At 33.3% G+C, this 18,828-nt stretch overlaps 1 protein-coding gene across 4 annotated transcripts in view; it reads left to right on the forward strand.

The window, feature by feature from the left end:
- LOC119635299 (GTPase-activating protein skywalker) overlaps nucleotides 1–18,828 on the forward strand; it is a 69,237-nt gene that overhangs the window by 16,383 nt on the left and 34,026 nt on the right. For all 4 annotated transcript variants that reach the window (XM_038030054.1, XM_038030051.1, XM_038030048.1 and 1 more), the window contains exon 2: nucleotides 6,573–7,038. In XM_038030054.1, coding sequence (XP_037885982.1) covers nucleotides 6,891–7,038 — 148 coding nt within the window. In that variant the 5' untranslated portion in view covers nucleotides 6,573–6,890. The remainder of the gene's footprint in view (nucleotides 1–6,572; nucleotides 7,039–18,828) is intronic.

Raw genomic sequence — 18,828 nt, forward strand, 5'->3', positions numbered from 1 at the left:
TCTCTCTCTCTCTCTCTCTCTCTCTCTCTCTTGATATACGCAGTATTACGATTGAATTTAATCTGGCTGTGGCTGTATACCGCAAATGACGAATCCTAATATAATATAATTCCTTCCGATCTTAGCTATGCGAATGCAATGCAATGTCTTTCAACAGAAAGTTGTCACGGATTTTTGTGTAATATAAAAATGTTGAAAAAAAATTTTCTCTAAACGACTATAAAAGATCAACTCTTAGCTATTTAAAAAATGTATACATAAAATGAGAATGTTTTCACTGCATAATAATAAATCAATGGTGAAATAACATTTTGGCATAAAAATAAATCTATGACAAATACAAGTATTTCATCGGAACATCTATGATCACATATTTTGCGCAAGAAAAAAATAAAAATAACAATAATAATAGCACAAACTAATAATAAATGCAACCTTGTGAAATATCCAGAAATAAAATTTCGAAAATAGTAAACAAAGAAATTTGCTTAGAGAGTGCAAGTAAGTGGCTGATTGCATTGGTCTGACAAAGATTTAGACATTTGCACTCCTATGTCGACTATATGTTCACATTGTGTATTTACACCAACTCCTAGGCGAGAAAAAGTGGGGAGTGGAAAGGGTTAAGAATACATCCTAGAAATTAACAGATCAGGGCAAGATTAGTAAAGACTTCCACTTGTCAAATGGCTTGCAGTCGGAGAGTTGGTGCCTAACTTCCCAAGTGCGCTAACAAATGTCTTTAGAAAGTATTTTTATTCATTGAAAAGGTCTTTCAAAATAAAAATACGTTAGTGTAGCTTCATGTGTAATTCCCTGTCTTCTTTCAAAACCAAACGCGTTCACAATGGCAATGGTTTCGTACAGTTCGTATTCTTAGCACCTTTGATAGGCGTGCATATATGTAGAGTTATCGATTGTGGTTCCGTAAGTAAAACATACTTCTGATTGAGATTTGATTCAAAATTTCTTTCTATATATTGTTTGGACTTTGCCGTTATTTGTGGAACATAATTACATTTAAATGTCCTCAATGATATAACGGGCTATAGCTTAGTCATAACTTGATGCGTGTTCGTTATAGAAGCGTCGAAAGTTTGAGGACTGGTCACATGCAGTCGAGCCTTTGCATAGTCCCATAAAACAATGTTAAAATGGGGCGTGTTGTGTAGGTTGCGGTACCGTTCTGTCAAAAGCACTATGAGGCTTTCCGGTCCATACTCTGGGGCTGGGGTAGCTGGTCGGTCCAGGACACAAGAAAATTTATATGTAGAGACGTTATTGTTTTATTTGCACGCTTTATTACTTCACTTCAGGAATTCCTCCATCATGACTCTCCGATACAACCAGTATAACTCACTTAACTTAATTCTCGACTCTCACTCTCTAACCAAACTAAAACTATCCTATTCTATTCTTACCCTATTCTTATTCTATTCCTATTCTATTCTTACCCTATTCTTATTCTCTACCCTAAGCTAGCTTACTTCTTAACTTAGACTAGGACTCTCTCTCCCGCACCAGAAACGGAGAACCCGTGAGGCCAAAACGAGGGCGACTTTGGGTCCTCCCAGCACATATCGTCCAAATTGATGTCATCTACTAAAACCAGCAACCATGTTTCTGTGACGTTCCCTGTTTTTATTTTCAGATGTGACGTATCCAACCCACAAGCCACACTCAAAAGTTAATTTTTGTGCACTCGAAGGTCTTTTTGGAATAGGAGGTAGGCTTTCTCTTCTCCGCATAGCCTGAATAGATTCATTATTTTTGTAATGAATTTTAACAAATCCTGTATGTCGTACAATTGTGTAGTCTTGCCTGGTGATTTGGCAAACAATACTCAACAATACAAATGTGAATTTCGGTAAAAAATTTTTCAAAAAAAAAAAAAAAACATGGACAATACGACGTTTCAAAAAGGAAAAGACTCATTTGATGCCCCACATAATAATGTGTAAACTAAATTAATTGAATTGCAATTGATTGAATGAATTTTTTTTTTTTTTTAACGCCATTTAACGATTGAATTTTCCGTCACTTTCTGAATTGTATTGTAATTAAATTGTTGTCAACATTAATTGAGAGAATATTGATGAATGTGTCACGGGTTTAGCGATTGAATATTGTCGACTTTGTGCAGTCGTCATCACTATTATTATGACATTTGTTTGAATTATTTCCCAGTCATCGTAAAAATTTATTAATTTATTGTTATGAAAAAAATGCCGGTAACTTGATGTTAATTGATGCATGTTATTAAATTGTAAGGTACGTTACAGAATAATTAGCCGTATCAGCAATAATGGCAAAGACGATGCCTTTATTTAATAGAGATGAATGATTGCTTCCTCATGACAGACGCTACGCTAAGCTTTCTCTGCTGCTTTTTATTATGTACATTATTAATCACAAAGTAAGCAACTAATAACTGTTTATTATACTCATCGCCCTTCTATCTGTCAGTCTTTTCTTTTAAACAGTAACCGCATTCAAGCCAGTTCATCGATGTCAAATGTTAAATAAAATAGGTTAAGTGCAATGTGTGCGTGTATGTAGTTAGGTATTTTCTTTTGCTGTCATTGTGACTTTGAAAGAGTCTCCGACTACATAAGCTATTTATATTTTACTTTTGCATGATTGCATTTTCATATCGTGCTGATGTATGAAACGTACATTTTTTTTTTTTTTGTATCCATTTAACCTTTGTGGGCGTTTGTTTGAACGTAAAGTTCATATAGAAGATTGTCATGTCAATGGAGGGAGAATTTTATCGCGATTTTCATTTACAACCATAACTATCACGACAACAAGAGTCTCTGGGGAAAACCATGATTATTGCTTTAGTTGCGGGCAAACCATTAAAATGCTTCTCACCATCAAAGAGGAGCGAAAGGGTTGAAGTTATTATGTGCATTGTGATTGGGGGATAGGATTTGGAATCGTTGCTTTTGAGCTTCTTTCAATAACCATTTATTCTCCACTGTTCGAGAACTCATGCTCACAAAAATTAATATCAAAAGTGAAAGTGTAGGACAGACATCCACAAATGAAGCTTGAAAATAGCTCAGCTGCGACAGCCGAGGATCAGAAAAGTAGCTTGAAAACAGAAAACTTCTAATTTTTAGGAAATATTTATCTAAATTTTGATGTAAACTTTTATTGAGCGCATCTAAGTATTCGGGGCGAAGATATCCCCCACCAGTCTTTAACAAAAGTTATATTTTTACGATTATTACTTGTCCCAGAAAGCGTGTGTAAAAATGAATGTAAACTTCTTATCTTTTTTTTTTATAGATACTAAACTTTTTAACTGCCATTTTTCCTTAATAACCTAATTGTCTATCATTCCCTTCTAAAGAGGAGAAGAGGTTGAGGGCTTCTAGAAAGTTTTATGAGAAATGATTGCATAAATAATAAAAATCTTATTCGACATATTTGTACTACCTCGCAGAACAGAGTGAAAGAAGTTACAACGACGGTCTTTATAGAATGCAAATAGTAGAAGAAGAAGAGAAGTGTCCATTCTATAAAAATTTATAGTTATCTTAATAACATCGCCTATTATAAACTGACTGCGTGCGAAGATTCTTCTCAAGTTGCTTGTAATTAGATTTTATGAAGGGATTACAATCAACAATTAAGGAAATTAGCTTCGTCTCTAGCCGAATTTTCTACACCTAATAAATTTTTCCACAAAAGAAGAGAAAAAAAAAAATCAAGCTTTCTTGTCAAATAGAGTGGATGTGGGTGACTTTTTCCATTTTTGCGCAGGCATTGTGCGATCGTCTTTTTAATAAAATTTTCATGCTTATATCTATTTTCAACTATGAAACCCACATTTGCTATCATGAAAATGGAAATCTTTTGCCTTTGTATTGTACTGGGACCGTGTTTACGAATTGTCAATATCAACCCACCTGTAATAATTTCCAATGTTTCTGTTAAATTTCAAGCCAATAGCTTCATTTTTGCGACCAGCAAAAAATCAACCATATGCCTTCTATGGACGGACAAAATCGATTCAGAATTTGACGTTGAATTCTGCACATATTTTGACAATTGATGGTAATATATGATAATATTTCAGAGCACCTGACGCTCTACAAAAGTTATATATCTCGTGCAGCCAAGATTGCAATATGAAAGTCCAACATTCCGCAAAGTAACTAAATGTAGCTGATTCTTTAAAAAAAAGCGATTAGGGAAATTAGATTTATTTTACGTTGTGGATTCGTTCACTGAAATTAACTTTCAATCGTTCTTGCTGTGAAAATTGTCTGCTCAATGTCGACTTTGAGTGAATCGACTGATACTCGAAGTTTTTGGCGCTTGCTTCTAAATAACCATACTGTCGAATGTTATGTAAGTTATCTGAAGTGTAACTGATTTGCTTTCCACACACTGATCTAGGCTCGAGTGGGAAGTCTTCTATATAATATCATTTGTTGGGATAGAATGAAAGAAAATTTAATTTGACAATGATAATAGCAGTTACTACTATATTAGGTACTATATACTACCAGTGAGAGAGTAATAGATTAGGCCTAACCTAAAATGATTTTCAGACTACATTTTAAGAGAGCTGATTTATTTTTCTTTTTTTAAAACCAGAAAGAATGGACTTAATAATAAATGTTAGTTTTATACGTCACTTTGTGAAAAACAAAAAAAAAAAATAAAATAATAATCAAGAGCTTAAAATTTTTATATTTCATATATTAGTTTGGGGAAAAAGGAATCCATTATTTTTATATGAACTTCAGGACTTTATTTAACATGCTTCGGATTGTCCGATTTGGGTCAAATATGCACCGTTTTGTTGTATGATTTGTTGCCATTTTAAAGGTTACTTCAAAATGCCTCTCTCATAGAAGTCCTGGCCTCTATTTGCAATTTTTTATCATTAAAGAAATTTTGCAATGCAAGAAAAAGATGACAATCGCTTGGTGCGGACTGTATGGCGGATGCATTAAAACTTCCCAACCAAGCTCCCGAAGTTTCTGGCGAGTCACTGTAGATGTGTGGCCTAGCGTTGTCCTGGTGGAACACGACACCTCTCCTGTTGGCCAATTCTGGCCGTTTATGGTCAATCGCTATTTTCAAACGGTCCAGTTGTTGCCAGTAGAGATCAGAATTTAGCGTTTGGCCATTTGGAAGCAACTCATAATAAATAATCCCCTTCCAGTCCCACCAAATGCATAGCAAAACCTTCCTGGCCGTTTGAGGTGCTTCACCGCTCTTTGACCACGATCGTTTTCGCACAGGGTTATTGTATGTGATCCCTTTCTCATCTCCAGTCACCATCCGTTTAAGAAATGGTTCTATCTCATTCCGTTTGGCCAAGGCTTCGCAGATGGAAATTCGATCCATCATGTTTTTTTCTGTTAATTGGTGTGGCACCCAAACATCGAGCTTCTCTTTGAATCCAGCTTTGTGAAAATGGTTTAAAACTGTTTTATGGTCGATTTTTAGCTCCTGGGCGATGTTACGACTGCTAACATGCCGGTCAACTTCGATCATTTCTCCGATTTTATCGACATTTGCGACGACCGGCCTTCCTGTGCGAGGTGCATCTTTAACATCAAAAATTCCTGAACGGAATCTACGAAGCCAAAATTGCACATAATTGGCTGTTACAGTATCGGAACCATAAACACCATTCACAATTTTAGCCGCCTGGCTTGCATTTTCGCCTTTGTCAAAGAAAAACTGTAAAATGTACCGAATTTTCTCTTTGTTCACTTCCATTTTTAACACGCTGTAACTCACAACTGAATGCACTAAACAAAAAACAGCAAAAGAATTTTTTTTACTGCGAAATGTACAGTATGTAAATGTACAGTATCGGAAATTGTTTGATCGATACTTTACGAGAAATCTACCAGTGCAGCCATCTACCGAAAAAATAATGGATTTCTTTTTCCCCAAACTAATATTATAATACAAGTCGTTGGTAATTGACCAAGTATATCAATAATTGTTTCCATATCGAAAATACTGGCTACAATTCTTGCAGAATCTGCTGATTGCTGTGAACGGCTCTTCGGAGAGTTTCGTGGTAGCTGAGGTTGCCCCCGAAAAATGAGGGAGCATTACATATATAAGGTCTTAGATTGTGGCCTGTAACAGAGAAAGTCATGCCATGACCATGTGTTTATTCTCGAACTGCAGGAGACACCTCCGTAGGTCACAGCAACTTACCTAAATCCCTTCACACACATCAGCTCCCAAAGCAAAAAAAAACAACCCTTGTGTATACCGCATATATCAACAATACTAAAAAACTTCCTTACAAAGATAGCAAATTTTTGTGCTCTGACCTTTTCAAAGACTTGGATCATTGGTGATGTTATGTTACTCAAGAAGTTATTGACTATTGCGATCCTTCAGAGTCAATACACGTTTTAAGATAGTGCTTTTTTTTTTTTGAAGGCTTTTCGAACTGTTTTTTTTTTTTTGTGCAAATAAATAAAATTTTACAAATAAATTTTTAAATTTACTAAAATGTTTTTTATTTTTAATTAAATAAAAAAAGTTCATTAAAGCTTAATTATCTGCTTATCTTTCAGATTTTCTCACAATATATCACCACCAGCTCTCGCTCACCTTGTATGTGATGTTTTTCGTAGTCGTAACATAGAAGCGAGTGAACAGAATAATGAATTCAGCTAAGCATCATCGTATTGGAGTGTTTTTATCTCCATAAATTTATCAAAGAAAAAACGCTAAAAAAATTTCGTTTTATTGAACTAAAGACGTGAGAAAAGTAAAAAAATTGCTCTAAATTGAATCGAACGCGCGATAATCGAAGAATCTAGTCAGATTTATATTAAACACAACGAGAAAAGTAAAAAAAAAAAAAAATATATATATATATATATAAAAATATGCCGCATAATCGTGATACGGCTTCAGCTCAAGCGGACAAGTTGAGTGGTATTGAGGAGGAGAGTGACTTGTATGAGGGTTTCGCACCGCATGTGGAAACATCGGAAATCAAAGTATTAGATTTCTATAACATACCAAAGCAAACAGGTGAGTAATAGCGGAGAGAGTAACAACGTAACTAATTAGTTGTATAAATAAAATCAATTTTATCTCGAATCAATCTGTGCAACCACAATTAGAGCCGAGTTATACTTTTACAGAGGCTATTTTACGAGTATTTACACACGCGCACATATAATTCATACACTTGTTGTAACTTATATATTGAATAAATAAATTACTTTGATGACAGTTGGTTGAGGCGCCGGTGTTAACTAATTTGTTGTCTGCTCTTAATTTTCGTGCTAAAATAAAAAAATAAAACAATTAAAACTGATCAACGACAACAATTTATTTATTTATTTTTTTTTGTTTCCATGTTAGCAGCAACGTTTTTTTTTTATTTTAATCACCCACCGGCATTGTACTTGTTTTTATTTTCTTATTTATTTATTTACTTTTTTTATTTTTATGTATTTATTTATTTATTCTTTTTTTTTTTTTTTGGTTTGCGATTCTTTATTGCTCTAGTAACTGAGACACATGCAACACATATTTATGACATAAGCTTTCATGTTGCCTGTCACAGTCGGTTAGTTGACGTTAATATATGAAACAAAAAAGAAGAAAAATGAAAAAAAAATGCATAAGAAAGAAAATTAATATTTTTTTAAATAAACCAATCGGGGACATGTACGTATATGCGCATATATGCATAAACGTTAAGTTGGAGCATTGCATTTCAGGTTTTCGAAACGTGAGAGATGCAACAAAGGACTCCAAGCGAACATAACTAAATCGTTTTGTACTTTCACGCTGATCTAAAACCACTTTGCCCCTTCAAGAGTCACTGTTTATTTATTCATCATATTTTTCAATAAATTCATCTAATTTACAAAGGCTTGGAAGCGATGGTCGCTTTCTTTCTTAAAAGTTTCTTTTTCTTATACAATATTTTGTGTTTTTTTCTTTCTTGCCCTGCTAGGGAGAAATCGAATAATTCTTCTACTTTTTCTGCCCTTGTTATTATATCCTTGACCACATGTGGTATATTAAATTTGTGTGGATGTATGCAACATCTGACAGGACTTGAGATAGGCCGATAGCTCCATATAAGATTGTCTGTCCGTCTTGTGTACATTTGTTTAATTTGCGGAACACAAATTTTTCAGATATTTTGATACAATATGGTACACTGACGCATTTTGTTCCAAGGACGAACGATGTCAAAAATGGTTCGGATGAGACAGCTTTTTCGATTACTTTACCTATAACGCTTTATGTCGAAGAGTCTTTATACGGTGTTGTAGGGTATTTAATGGAAGTTCTTGCTCTATTATTGTGTTTTTGCTTGCTTTCTCTTGCTTTTCTTAAAACTTTTTGCTATGCAATCTCTGCAAATTGCCAGTAGCTTTTCTTGCTGACAACGCGAAAGCGTGCACTTTTTCACCCGTAAGCAATAGACTGAATTCACCTAAGGATCAGGACATAATCTCTAAATCGCGTGCAAAGGTGAAAAGTTCATATAATACACTAAACTTAATAAGTCGGTGGGAATTTTGACATTAAGGCGCGCACTACTCGCACACTGAACGCTTTAAAAAGCTTTCGCCGGTTACTCCCTGCAAGGCAGTCAAGTTTAATAATTCATTGATAATAATTTTGAACTGTCACCCAAAAGGCGCTAACCTATCAACTTGCAAATCGAATGATATGAAATTTCAGAGGCATGTGTTAATGATTCTAGAAAAAAATTTATATTGATATTTGAAAATAAATACCTTATAATTTTTGAACACGTTGGTATACAGATAAAAACATGTAGTAACAGTATTGCGTTTTTTCAAAGAATCATGTTAATCATGTTATGTATGCTGATTAAAGACTGTCCGTCATTTATCGTGCATTAACGCATGTAGTCTTTCATCGTTTCCGATGTCACAATAAACTGCGCTTCATGCCTAGTGTATAAGAATTTCTCTTTTTTTTTTAGAAGAGAAGCAGGCCGCACTTTTAAACCATATTTAAATTTATTTACCTTAGTAAATATTCTCAAGTATTTCTAAGCAACCAACCATACCAACCATGTTGTTGGTAAAGTTCTATAATATTTTAAATAAAGTATTCAAATTTGACGATGTTTGGTATGATCCTCTATAGTGGAATGGTGGATGCCGGGTCCCTTTGCAATTGCAAAATGATTGAGATATGGGCCGATCAGAACGACGATTTTCTTTGAGACTGTAGTTTTCGCGAATGAAATTAGACAAACCATATTTGACAGGTCCGAGCATTTGCAATTTCACTTCGCAAAATCTCGTATAAGTTTTTACTAGCAAGCGATGCGTTGCTTTCTCTCTTCAACTCATACTAAATGCGATGTCTTAAGTACATTTTATTCACTGCCCTCTTATTCGGTCTGCTGATGAAGTGTTGAACTAGTGAAAGTAGTCTTCTTATATCCCAGGCTAAATAATAAAAGACTCCCATATGAGGCATTCCACTTGTTTGCCTTGGCCTGACAAGTAAAAGAGTACCTATTAATTAACAATATTTTCTTAGAGGCTTAAATGTCTTGTAGCTATAGCTCTCCTCCTTCCTTTTATATCTCGTAAGTTTAAAGTAAATAAACATATAAATGTTCGTAAAAGAGTTTGGATGTAACACAGGCGATAAATGTTTTTCTAAGATGTCCTCGATTCATTTATGGTCAATAAAAGATCATCTGGTTTTCGTTTTTCACAAACAAAACGTACTAACAGTAAAAAAAAACTCGTCTTAAGTCGCTTGAAAAGACTCTCGAGTGAAATGAGTGAAGCAGGCATAAAATGTTCGTTTCTTTTTAAGATCTTTAGACAGTTAAATAAACAAGCAAATCTACCGTAGGCGCCAACACATAATGACCACTAACTTAAGTAGATAGAAAAGCACTCGTATGTATAGGAGCACTTTATTTATTCATGCTTTAAGCACATTTCTTTTTTTAGATTATTTTAATGGATTTTATTGTTGTTGTTGCTGTTGTTGTTGTTAATAATAATAATAAGCTATGCAAAAAATCTTTCAACCATAAATTTTAAAGAAGCAAATGTTTTGAAAATATGAGCGAAATGAAAGCAACATGAAATGTTTATATCGACAATAAAGGCCCAATTGGTTTAATTCGTAATAAAATCAATTTGGAAAATTTTAGCAAAAGCAAATGAAATAATTTTATTCGATGTACATTTTTTTTTGAAATTTAAATAAACATTTTGAGGAAAAATGTAAATTATTCGCAATAAACCGTTCTTTCTGGCAGCTGCTGCTGGCCTTACTGTACCAATCATCAATCACTTGAAAATATTGTGGTGCTGATGCACATGATAAGAAAAATATATGCAAAAAAAATAAATAAATAAATTTAAATATACGACTGATTGATGAACGAGTATTGGTTGTTGTATGTGGTGAAATCTAGAAAGTTTGTTTCTAAAAATAATTCATTTTCAATTTATATGAAAAAGAATTATTTCTAAAAATTTTACATCTGTCATATTAGCTATCTGCAAGGTCACGTATGCATGCTTGGTTTTTAATGCGTTTCTTTTTTAATGCGATGCCAGGAAAATTTCTTATTTCTAACAAGTTTTAATTAAACGTAATTAAATAAATTAATCATAGAAATCTATTAAAAGTATTCACCGAAAGCATTTTCAATAGAGTGAATAAAAAATGACTTTTATTTGACGAATTAAGTTTTGTAAGTCCTCCTAAGTTCATATACTAATTAGATAGGGGGGAGGATATAATAAATTTCCAAAATTTTAAATTCCTATCTTTCTTTTTTATGACTATGACAAAAACCAACAAAAATAAGGGATCAAAGTGATGTCTTTTGGTAGAAAATAAATATATGTCCTCCGCATCTCGAAAACTAGACCACATAGGAAAAAAGTTCTTGTAGGTATTTAAAGGCGTTTTCATAAATATAAACGACACCATATATATGTTTTGGAACATTACATGCTTTATAATGGTTTTTTCTTGATGATCGAAAATTAAGCAAAATCAAAATAACGTACTCGGCTGGTCTAGTGTTAAACATTATGATTACGACTCTGCATATCTACTTCTCTCTGGTATAATTTTTACACCAATTTACTCTTATAAGAATTTCGAATATCAAATAGTTGCACAGTGAAACAAAGTTTCCTGTAGAATGCTTAGTGTAAAGAAAAATACATAAAGCCCAAAAGTATGCTGCATTTTTTTTTTTTTTTTTTTTTAATAATAATCAAACACTTGTAAAAAAAGAGCCAAAGACTCAAATTTTATTTCTTTTTTCTTTCATTTCATTTTATAGAATTTTTATTTCCGTAAATTGTAAATATATTTTTAATAGAAATGTCTTTTGTACTAAAATAGTTCAAAAATTTATGTTCATTATAAAATTTTCATAAAAAAAAACGCTTATCTCGAAAATTTCACCTCTAAAGATTATTTACAACCAGTGTTTATTTTATTTTCCTTATTTTTTTTTAATTTACGTTTTTTTTTTCTGAACTTTCTTCTTCGTTTCTTTGTACTTTTGTACGTTTAAAATTCTATATATTGCTTCCGTAAATACAGTAAATTAAATATTTATAAATTCTTATGAAATAATTCACAATTGTCCGTCTGCGTGTCTAGCGTTAAGAAAATCAATAAAGGGGTAAAAAGTCAATAAACTTTTACCATAACAACAACTACTCAGTCAGTACTACGTTAGCTAACGTTGCTACCTATAGTAGTTGGTTACGTGTAAGTATAGTAACGCGCGCGAAAGCGACTTATTATTGAAATATTTGTATGTATAAATTTCTGTACTTACATACATTCAAAAATTAATCATCACTTGCGTTTGCTATCTATTTTTATACTCGACACCGAGAGGTTTCTGCATATCTATTTTGTTGAAAGGTTCGCAACACCCAGAAGGAAACTTCAGAGGCTCATTTCAATTTCTGAATTGGTCTAGATACTACGCCTGTTTTGTCTGTCGGTCCCTTCATGTAATACATGCCATATATGCGGTACACATTCCTCACATTTGTAATACTTTTTTTTCTAAAGCGGGGCAATGATGGGTATAAAAGATTCGCCTATAGCTGGCCATAATTTTTTTACTTGTTATGGAATTGTTAACAACAGAAATACATTATTTATATATCCATCAAACAGAGTTATATTTGCTGTTATCTTCTTTCTTTTTTTTTTTTGTAAGATGATGAAGCGCGGGATTTTTATACAATGTAGTCCTTTGTCGGCGTATTCGCTGTATTGATTGAAAATACAAAGAAGATATTTTCTACGGAGTCCCATTGTAAACGCATGATATGTATTCCTAAATAAGTCTTTTAACTAAAGTCTTGGAGTCCGTAACGCGTTAGTAGTGCCTAAATCAATGGAATTTTGAAGGCACTTGACATCTTTTCGATATACATGCGTTGAGAATATGTTTGATAGTCTGAGAAACAATAAACTGCGTTCATTCTTGCCTAACTTCCTTGATCTCAATATGCTCGAGATCATATAATAAAGATTAAAATTGTTTCCCCTTCTTTACCTATTATGCTTGTGCTTTTAATCGCAACGCCTTGTGTGAAGAATTGGCTCACTGTTACTGTTAGTTGAAACAAATACAAAATTTTGCAAAGTTTCTGATAAGCATTCGTGGTCATTTCCTGCCCTAAAAAGGTATACATTTCCAGTCAACATTACTTCGAGTGAATATGACATGTGGAGCTAGGATCGTGAGAATTCAACTAACCCTGTACACAATAACGACTTTTTTTAATTTACTTATATGGTCTGTTTATTTATCGCGCTATTAATTAAAAAAAGGAAACGAAACATTTGCACTTAAGTCGCAAGACAATTCAAGACCACACCATTACGTTCGTCTTACTTCAGTAACCTCTCCTTTGAAAGCAAGGTGCAAGTTATGTCATTTGACTGACGCCTGCAGTTCTATTCCTATTATTATTATTATTATTATTATTATTATTATTATAATAAATTTAGCCAGAGAATAAATTCTAAGACTAAAGTCTTAAAGCACTAGCAACTAGGGCTATCGGCTGTTATTAAAAAACTCTACCGCACTTGAGGTTTGAACCCACGACTATTGAGTTGCTAGTCGAGACTCTTGCCTACTCGGCCACTCAGGCGGGCTATTCCTAAAAGATAGCCTTTTCAGCATCATTGTAGCAAATTTTCGCCAGTCGCCAAAAAATCAATAATTTCGTCCGGAATTCTCCGCCAGGTAGATTACATGATTTTTTTTTAGATTTAAACCCTATGAACCCTCAGAGTCACTCAAATTAAAAATGTCACACGATAATGTCGCCGGTGTTGTCATTCTTTAATATTTAAAAAAAGAAAAATGTAATCACGTTGCATAGACCGGATTTATGCGATGATATTTCTCACGACCTCTCTCTCTAAGAGAACTCTTTTTACCTACTAAGTGCGAGAAAATTTATTTAAATATTGTCGACTGTACTTGGCTAGCGAGGTTGGAAACTTTCATAATAATCACTGTGCTTATGAACGTAAATTTTGTTTCGATATATTATGCTTTTGCATATGTTACCGTAAGTTTTGCAGTAAAAGAAAAAAAAAAAAAACTTTTAGTTGAAAAGCTTTTGGTTCTTTTAAATTCAAAATGCATTCTTTATAGGCAGATAGCTGGCTGCTCTTCTGCTTTGTGAGATCTTCTCGAACTCTCTTCTTGCTCTGCTTTTATGCAATGTAAGTGCCTGAGTGAATTGCTAATCTGTACAGCAGAGAGAGAGAGCGAGAGCATATTTATTTTCGCCTTTAATATGTATATTTGCCCGTTCATATGTACTAATAAAGCAGTTTCGTTTTATCATTTGCATTGTTTGGGAAGAAATTAGTTGCGAGCAATATCAAATATCGCTTATACGCTTCACAAAAAAAAAAGCCGGTTTTTGCGTTTAAAGCGTGCGCGTATTTATCTTCGCTACCTCTTAACCGGTGTTTAAGTTGTTAAACAAAACGTTCAAGAAGAAAACGAACGACGTAATTTATTTAAAAACTTATTTACCTGCATTTAATTTTTCATTTATTTATTTATTTATTTTTTTTTTTTTGTTTTAAACTTTAAATGCCGTTATTGTCGTAATTATACAATAGAAACGACAACAATGTTATTTATAAATTCCTCTATTGTGCACACATTACCCGAGGGGAAAGCAAAAGACACACACACACAGAAAGAGAGAGAGAGATAGAAAGAAATGTGATTTGTTCTCTTATATAAAATTATTATTGTGTCAACCCAATTAATTAGATATATAATACAAATAAAGTAATTTCTACCACAAGAGGTGCTATTGTACTATAAAAATACAAAAAAAACAAATACAAGGTGGGAGAAGAACGGGTGCAATAAACGAACGAGATTGGAGTGCACGTATGTGCATATGCGCATCGGAAAGACGATAGTTGGGGTGTAAATAAAAGCGGCTTTATTTCATTGTAAATTCGCGTATTTATTTATGCACTTGCGATCGTTAACGAGACCCGGCTATGTAAGCACTCTTCTCGCTTGCTTACTAACTAACAATGGCCCCCTTTTATAATGAAAAACCCTTTTTATCATGCTTAACGTACGTAACGTGAATTGTATTGAACCATTGTTTAGCATCTTGTTTATAACATAAAGTAGAATAAAGGCTGTAAGCTTACAAAGAAATTTGCATATCTTATTGAAAATAAAAGATTAAGAAAAACATTTGAAACAAGTAAAAGCGTTGTAGGCAGCCGTCCAGAACCCACCATTAAAAATACCATAAACTTCCTAAAACAAGGCATTATGTGTCTCCATTCTTGGGCCGAAAGACGTCAGTGTACCCAATTTGATCAAAATATCTTTAACTTGCGACCTGTACATAAAACAGGACGGACAGACAAGCTTGGAATTCATTTCTGAATCGATGAATGTACTAAAAGATGAGTCGATCTCAAATCCTTCTGGATGTTGCATACGTCCGCACCCAAACTTAATATACCCTTGTACTAAAAGTAGTGTAGGGTATAAAGATGGAAATGAAAAGAAAAAAAAAAAACTTAATTAAATAATAAAAATAATAGGAAATTTTATATGACAGTAATAATAATATCTCGCAAACTATCAACTGAACACACCCTAGAATTCATTTAAAATTGTGTAAATAATATTTCTATATCGTATATCAAAACTTGTGCCAATAAAAAGTTCCTCTCGGGTAATACACTATATATATACACATTAAAGTATTAAGAAGCAAAAATTTGCTTTTTTATTAATAACCCTTGGCACTCTTACTTTTTTGCACCTGCCACTAACTTCTTTTATACACATATATATTTAACATAAACATATACTAATTATTATACTTTGGAATAATGCAATGTCGACATGTGAAAGCAAGAAATATAATGTCGACATATATAGTCGACATGGGAGTGCAAAAGTATTGTTTCCATAATACCGGTAGTAATGGATGCAATCAATGGTATTAAGACTAGATGCACTTTGAATTAAAGGATTGATAACTTTTCCACCATTCAATATTTCGAATCGTTCTAAGCAAGTAAGAAGCTTGTAGCTATCGTGAAATGAGATGAGTCTTTCCTGCTTCAAACCTCTCAAATCAAATTCTTAAAGGTTGTAAAGTAATTTGTGAATGATGACTACATTGGGAAAGTTGACTTGTGCCATGGCGTACTCGATGGGCTGAAAAATTACTTTTATCAAGATTTAGCTTAAGTTTAGACGCCATTCAGGTCTTTATAGTGCATTCTTGTATATGGCAAATGCATGAGTAAATCTGGTACACATCTTAGGCTTAGGTTTCTTATACCAGGCGTGTGCCAAGAAATGCTTTATAGGAAACAGTAACATGACTCTTGTTATCCTACGTACTTTGTAGCGTAGCTGTCCAACTTAGGAGCTCGTATTTAACTGTAAAATTGAAAAGTGTTTTGGAATTGTATTTTGAAGTAAGGTTTCTTTGAAAAGAAGAGTTTGTCAAAGCTCCAAAAGACTTTTCTTGTTTTTTGAGAGTACTCCAGAGTGCTCCAGAAGTCAACATATAAGTATTTTTCCGCGACAATTAGTAGCTTTAGCTTTTAACTAGTCTTGCTTTCGCTAGTGCTCATCAAAAAAAATTATTATTATTTTTTTTTTTTTTATCAATTTACTTGAATAACTTCAAAGCTTGTTACGATTCAATTACACCTTTTTTTATGCCTAGAAATAAACAGATGTTTTAATAAGTCTGACAAGCTTTTTTTATTTGTTACAAAAAAAACGCATAAAAAAATTTGCAAAGAAAAGCGATCGCATGCAACAATAACAATAATAAATATACTATAAATAAACTGCAGACCACGTTACATTTGTCACTACCATTACTAATTACAAGTCAAGTCGTCGCGTATACATACTTGGAATGTTCAACAAGTGCATTTTTTCAAGTCTCGTGCTTACAAGTACAAGTTTTCTTTATAATTCACTACAGAGGAAATGTTAAGTTTCTGAAATGTTTGCAATGAGTAAAAAAATATCGACTCATCCTCAATACTCAATTCTCAGTTCTGTCTGCTAATCCAATGAGACGGCTATTATTGCGTTAAAGGTCTATAATGTAATAACAATTCTTACTTTAACCCTTCGATTGTGTTAAGTACATTAGTCTTCGGATATGTTGTATGCTAATAAGAATTTGTTGCGAGCCTTATTATTATTATTATTATTATTATGCAAACTGACACTGAAGCCCCTAAAGTTTACATAGCACGTTTTCTTTACAATTTTATCACGTTTCCGATGAGAAGAGAATTTTAAAGGTTTTTTTTCTTAAGCAAAGGTGAGAAGTTGCTAAAATGTTCGGTCTTAGTCGTATTTATTTCTTTCATATTTCTATCTGTTCTAAAACAATCTGATTTTTGAAATACTCACGCTGCCCTCTATGTGCGTTGCTGATGATATCAAGATATCGCTTTACACATATACACGTATGCATACATTTTGTATTTTTTTGATCTTTTGTAAACTGGCGATTGTTTCCAGTTAAACGATCTTTACTTTCAATTGCGTTCAATGATCGTTGGTTGTATTTTATGTACGCGTATATATGTATGTCATTTTTTTTTTTGTTTCTTTTTTTTCTTTTTTTGCGTACGGAATGCATGCTGTCTGGTCTGGGCCAGTGCTAATCAAAGTAGTGTAAGCTAGAAATGTAAAATGAACAACTTTTGTAGATTAGTTTAGCGTAAGCTCGCCTGTCTGTCGGATTATGCTCTTGTGCTCAACCTACAGGTCGCAAATTTCCAAGATATTTTGAGAAAACTTGACACACCGACATGTTTTCGCCAAAGGACGAACGCTGTTGAAAAGTGTTTTTGATCGGCCCAATTTTTCAATCGCTCCTCATATGTAAAAAGCCTCTCTTAAAAACTCGTTACATGAATAACTGTATTAAGCAATTTTGTGCGGAGTATTTAAGGATAGGCTGTATCCCACTCAAGTGTTTTGACTTGTTTTTACACAAAACTTTATTAAAGATCTTCAATAAAATATCATTGAAACGGTGTACATACATTATATAAGGCCGATATACGGTTGCGGTATTTGAAAGACACAGCAAGAATTCGATATTATTCGAGATGTTAGCAAAATATCATCGATAAAGGAAATTCGATGTTTAGTAAATGCAAAAATCACTTAAGAATGGCTGCGCTTTATACTTTTATTCGAGTTGAGCGACGTTAGGTAGCGAATACTGACAGTAAATTTTCCTTTTAGACCCCAGGAATAATCTAAATAAGCCGCTGAGTACATTAGAAAAAAAAATTTGCAAAACCGAAGAATAATTGGCAACAAAAGGAGACATTCTCGAGAGGCAGCTCCAATTAAGGACCTATGTAAGAGCCTTTCAAATTTTCATTTTTTCCCGTTTGGCGCGAACAAAAAACTTCAGCTTTCGACTAAAGAAAAAGCTCTTAAAGGAACTTAAATTTGCTTTGCTTGTTTGAATCTACTTTTGTACAGTTTCAGTAGGTGCCTACTAAAATATTTTGCGTTTCCTAATTGGGACGAAGAAGGTTTCCAAGTCCAACCATATCTTAACCCTAACTGATTAAGAGTTCTCTATTAGGGCGTTTACAGAGCTTCTGTCGAGCGAGATGGAAGATGCCTTTGCTGGTTAAATTCCTATTTATCTTCATACCCTTTAAAAATACTATATATATATTTGCTTGTATATGACTTTACTAACATATATACTGTCTACTTTAAGCATTTAAGTATGTATCGCTGGAGATAAGATTGCATAGAGTGGAGAGCTGAAGGAGTAGAAAAAAAAACTATAATTTTTTTGGCAGATAACCGAATAAAGAAAATATTAGAATGAGATTATATTTTAAAATGACGATAGGAGGGGAAGAAGAGAGCAGTGATTTTAGCTCTGTTTTTTTTTTTTCTTGTTTTCATAAGGAATTTTAATGTAGACACAGAGGCAAGAAGCAGAAAAGCAAACCTACAAAAATCGGCAAAGATAAGAAAGTGGTCATCGCTTAGCTGATGCCCGCAACGTATCCGAGTATTTGCTACAAACTAGCGTAAAATGTAAATTTCCTTGTCGACGTATATCCAGCTAAAAAGAGAATTTTTTGAGAAGAAAAAATTTTACTTTAAGCACATATTTGGACTACGGGGACATGATGAGGAGCATTTTTATACAAAGTGTTTTAAACATGCTTCCGAAATTATAATTTAAGAAGAGAAGGTGTCTAACAACACTT

The sequence above is a fragment of the Glossina fuscipes genome, unplaced genomic scaffold (assembly GCF_014805625.2).
Source record: "Glossina fuscipes isolate IAEA_lab_2018 unplaced genomic scaffold, Yale_Gfus_2 26, whole genome shotgun sequence".
Taxonomy (NCBI): Eukaryota; Metazoa; Arthropoda; class Insecta; order Diptera; family Glossinidae; genus Glossina; species Glossina fuscipes.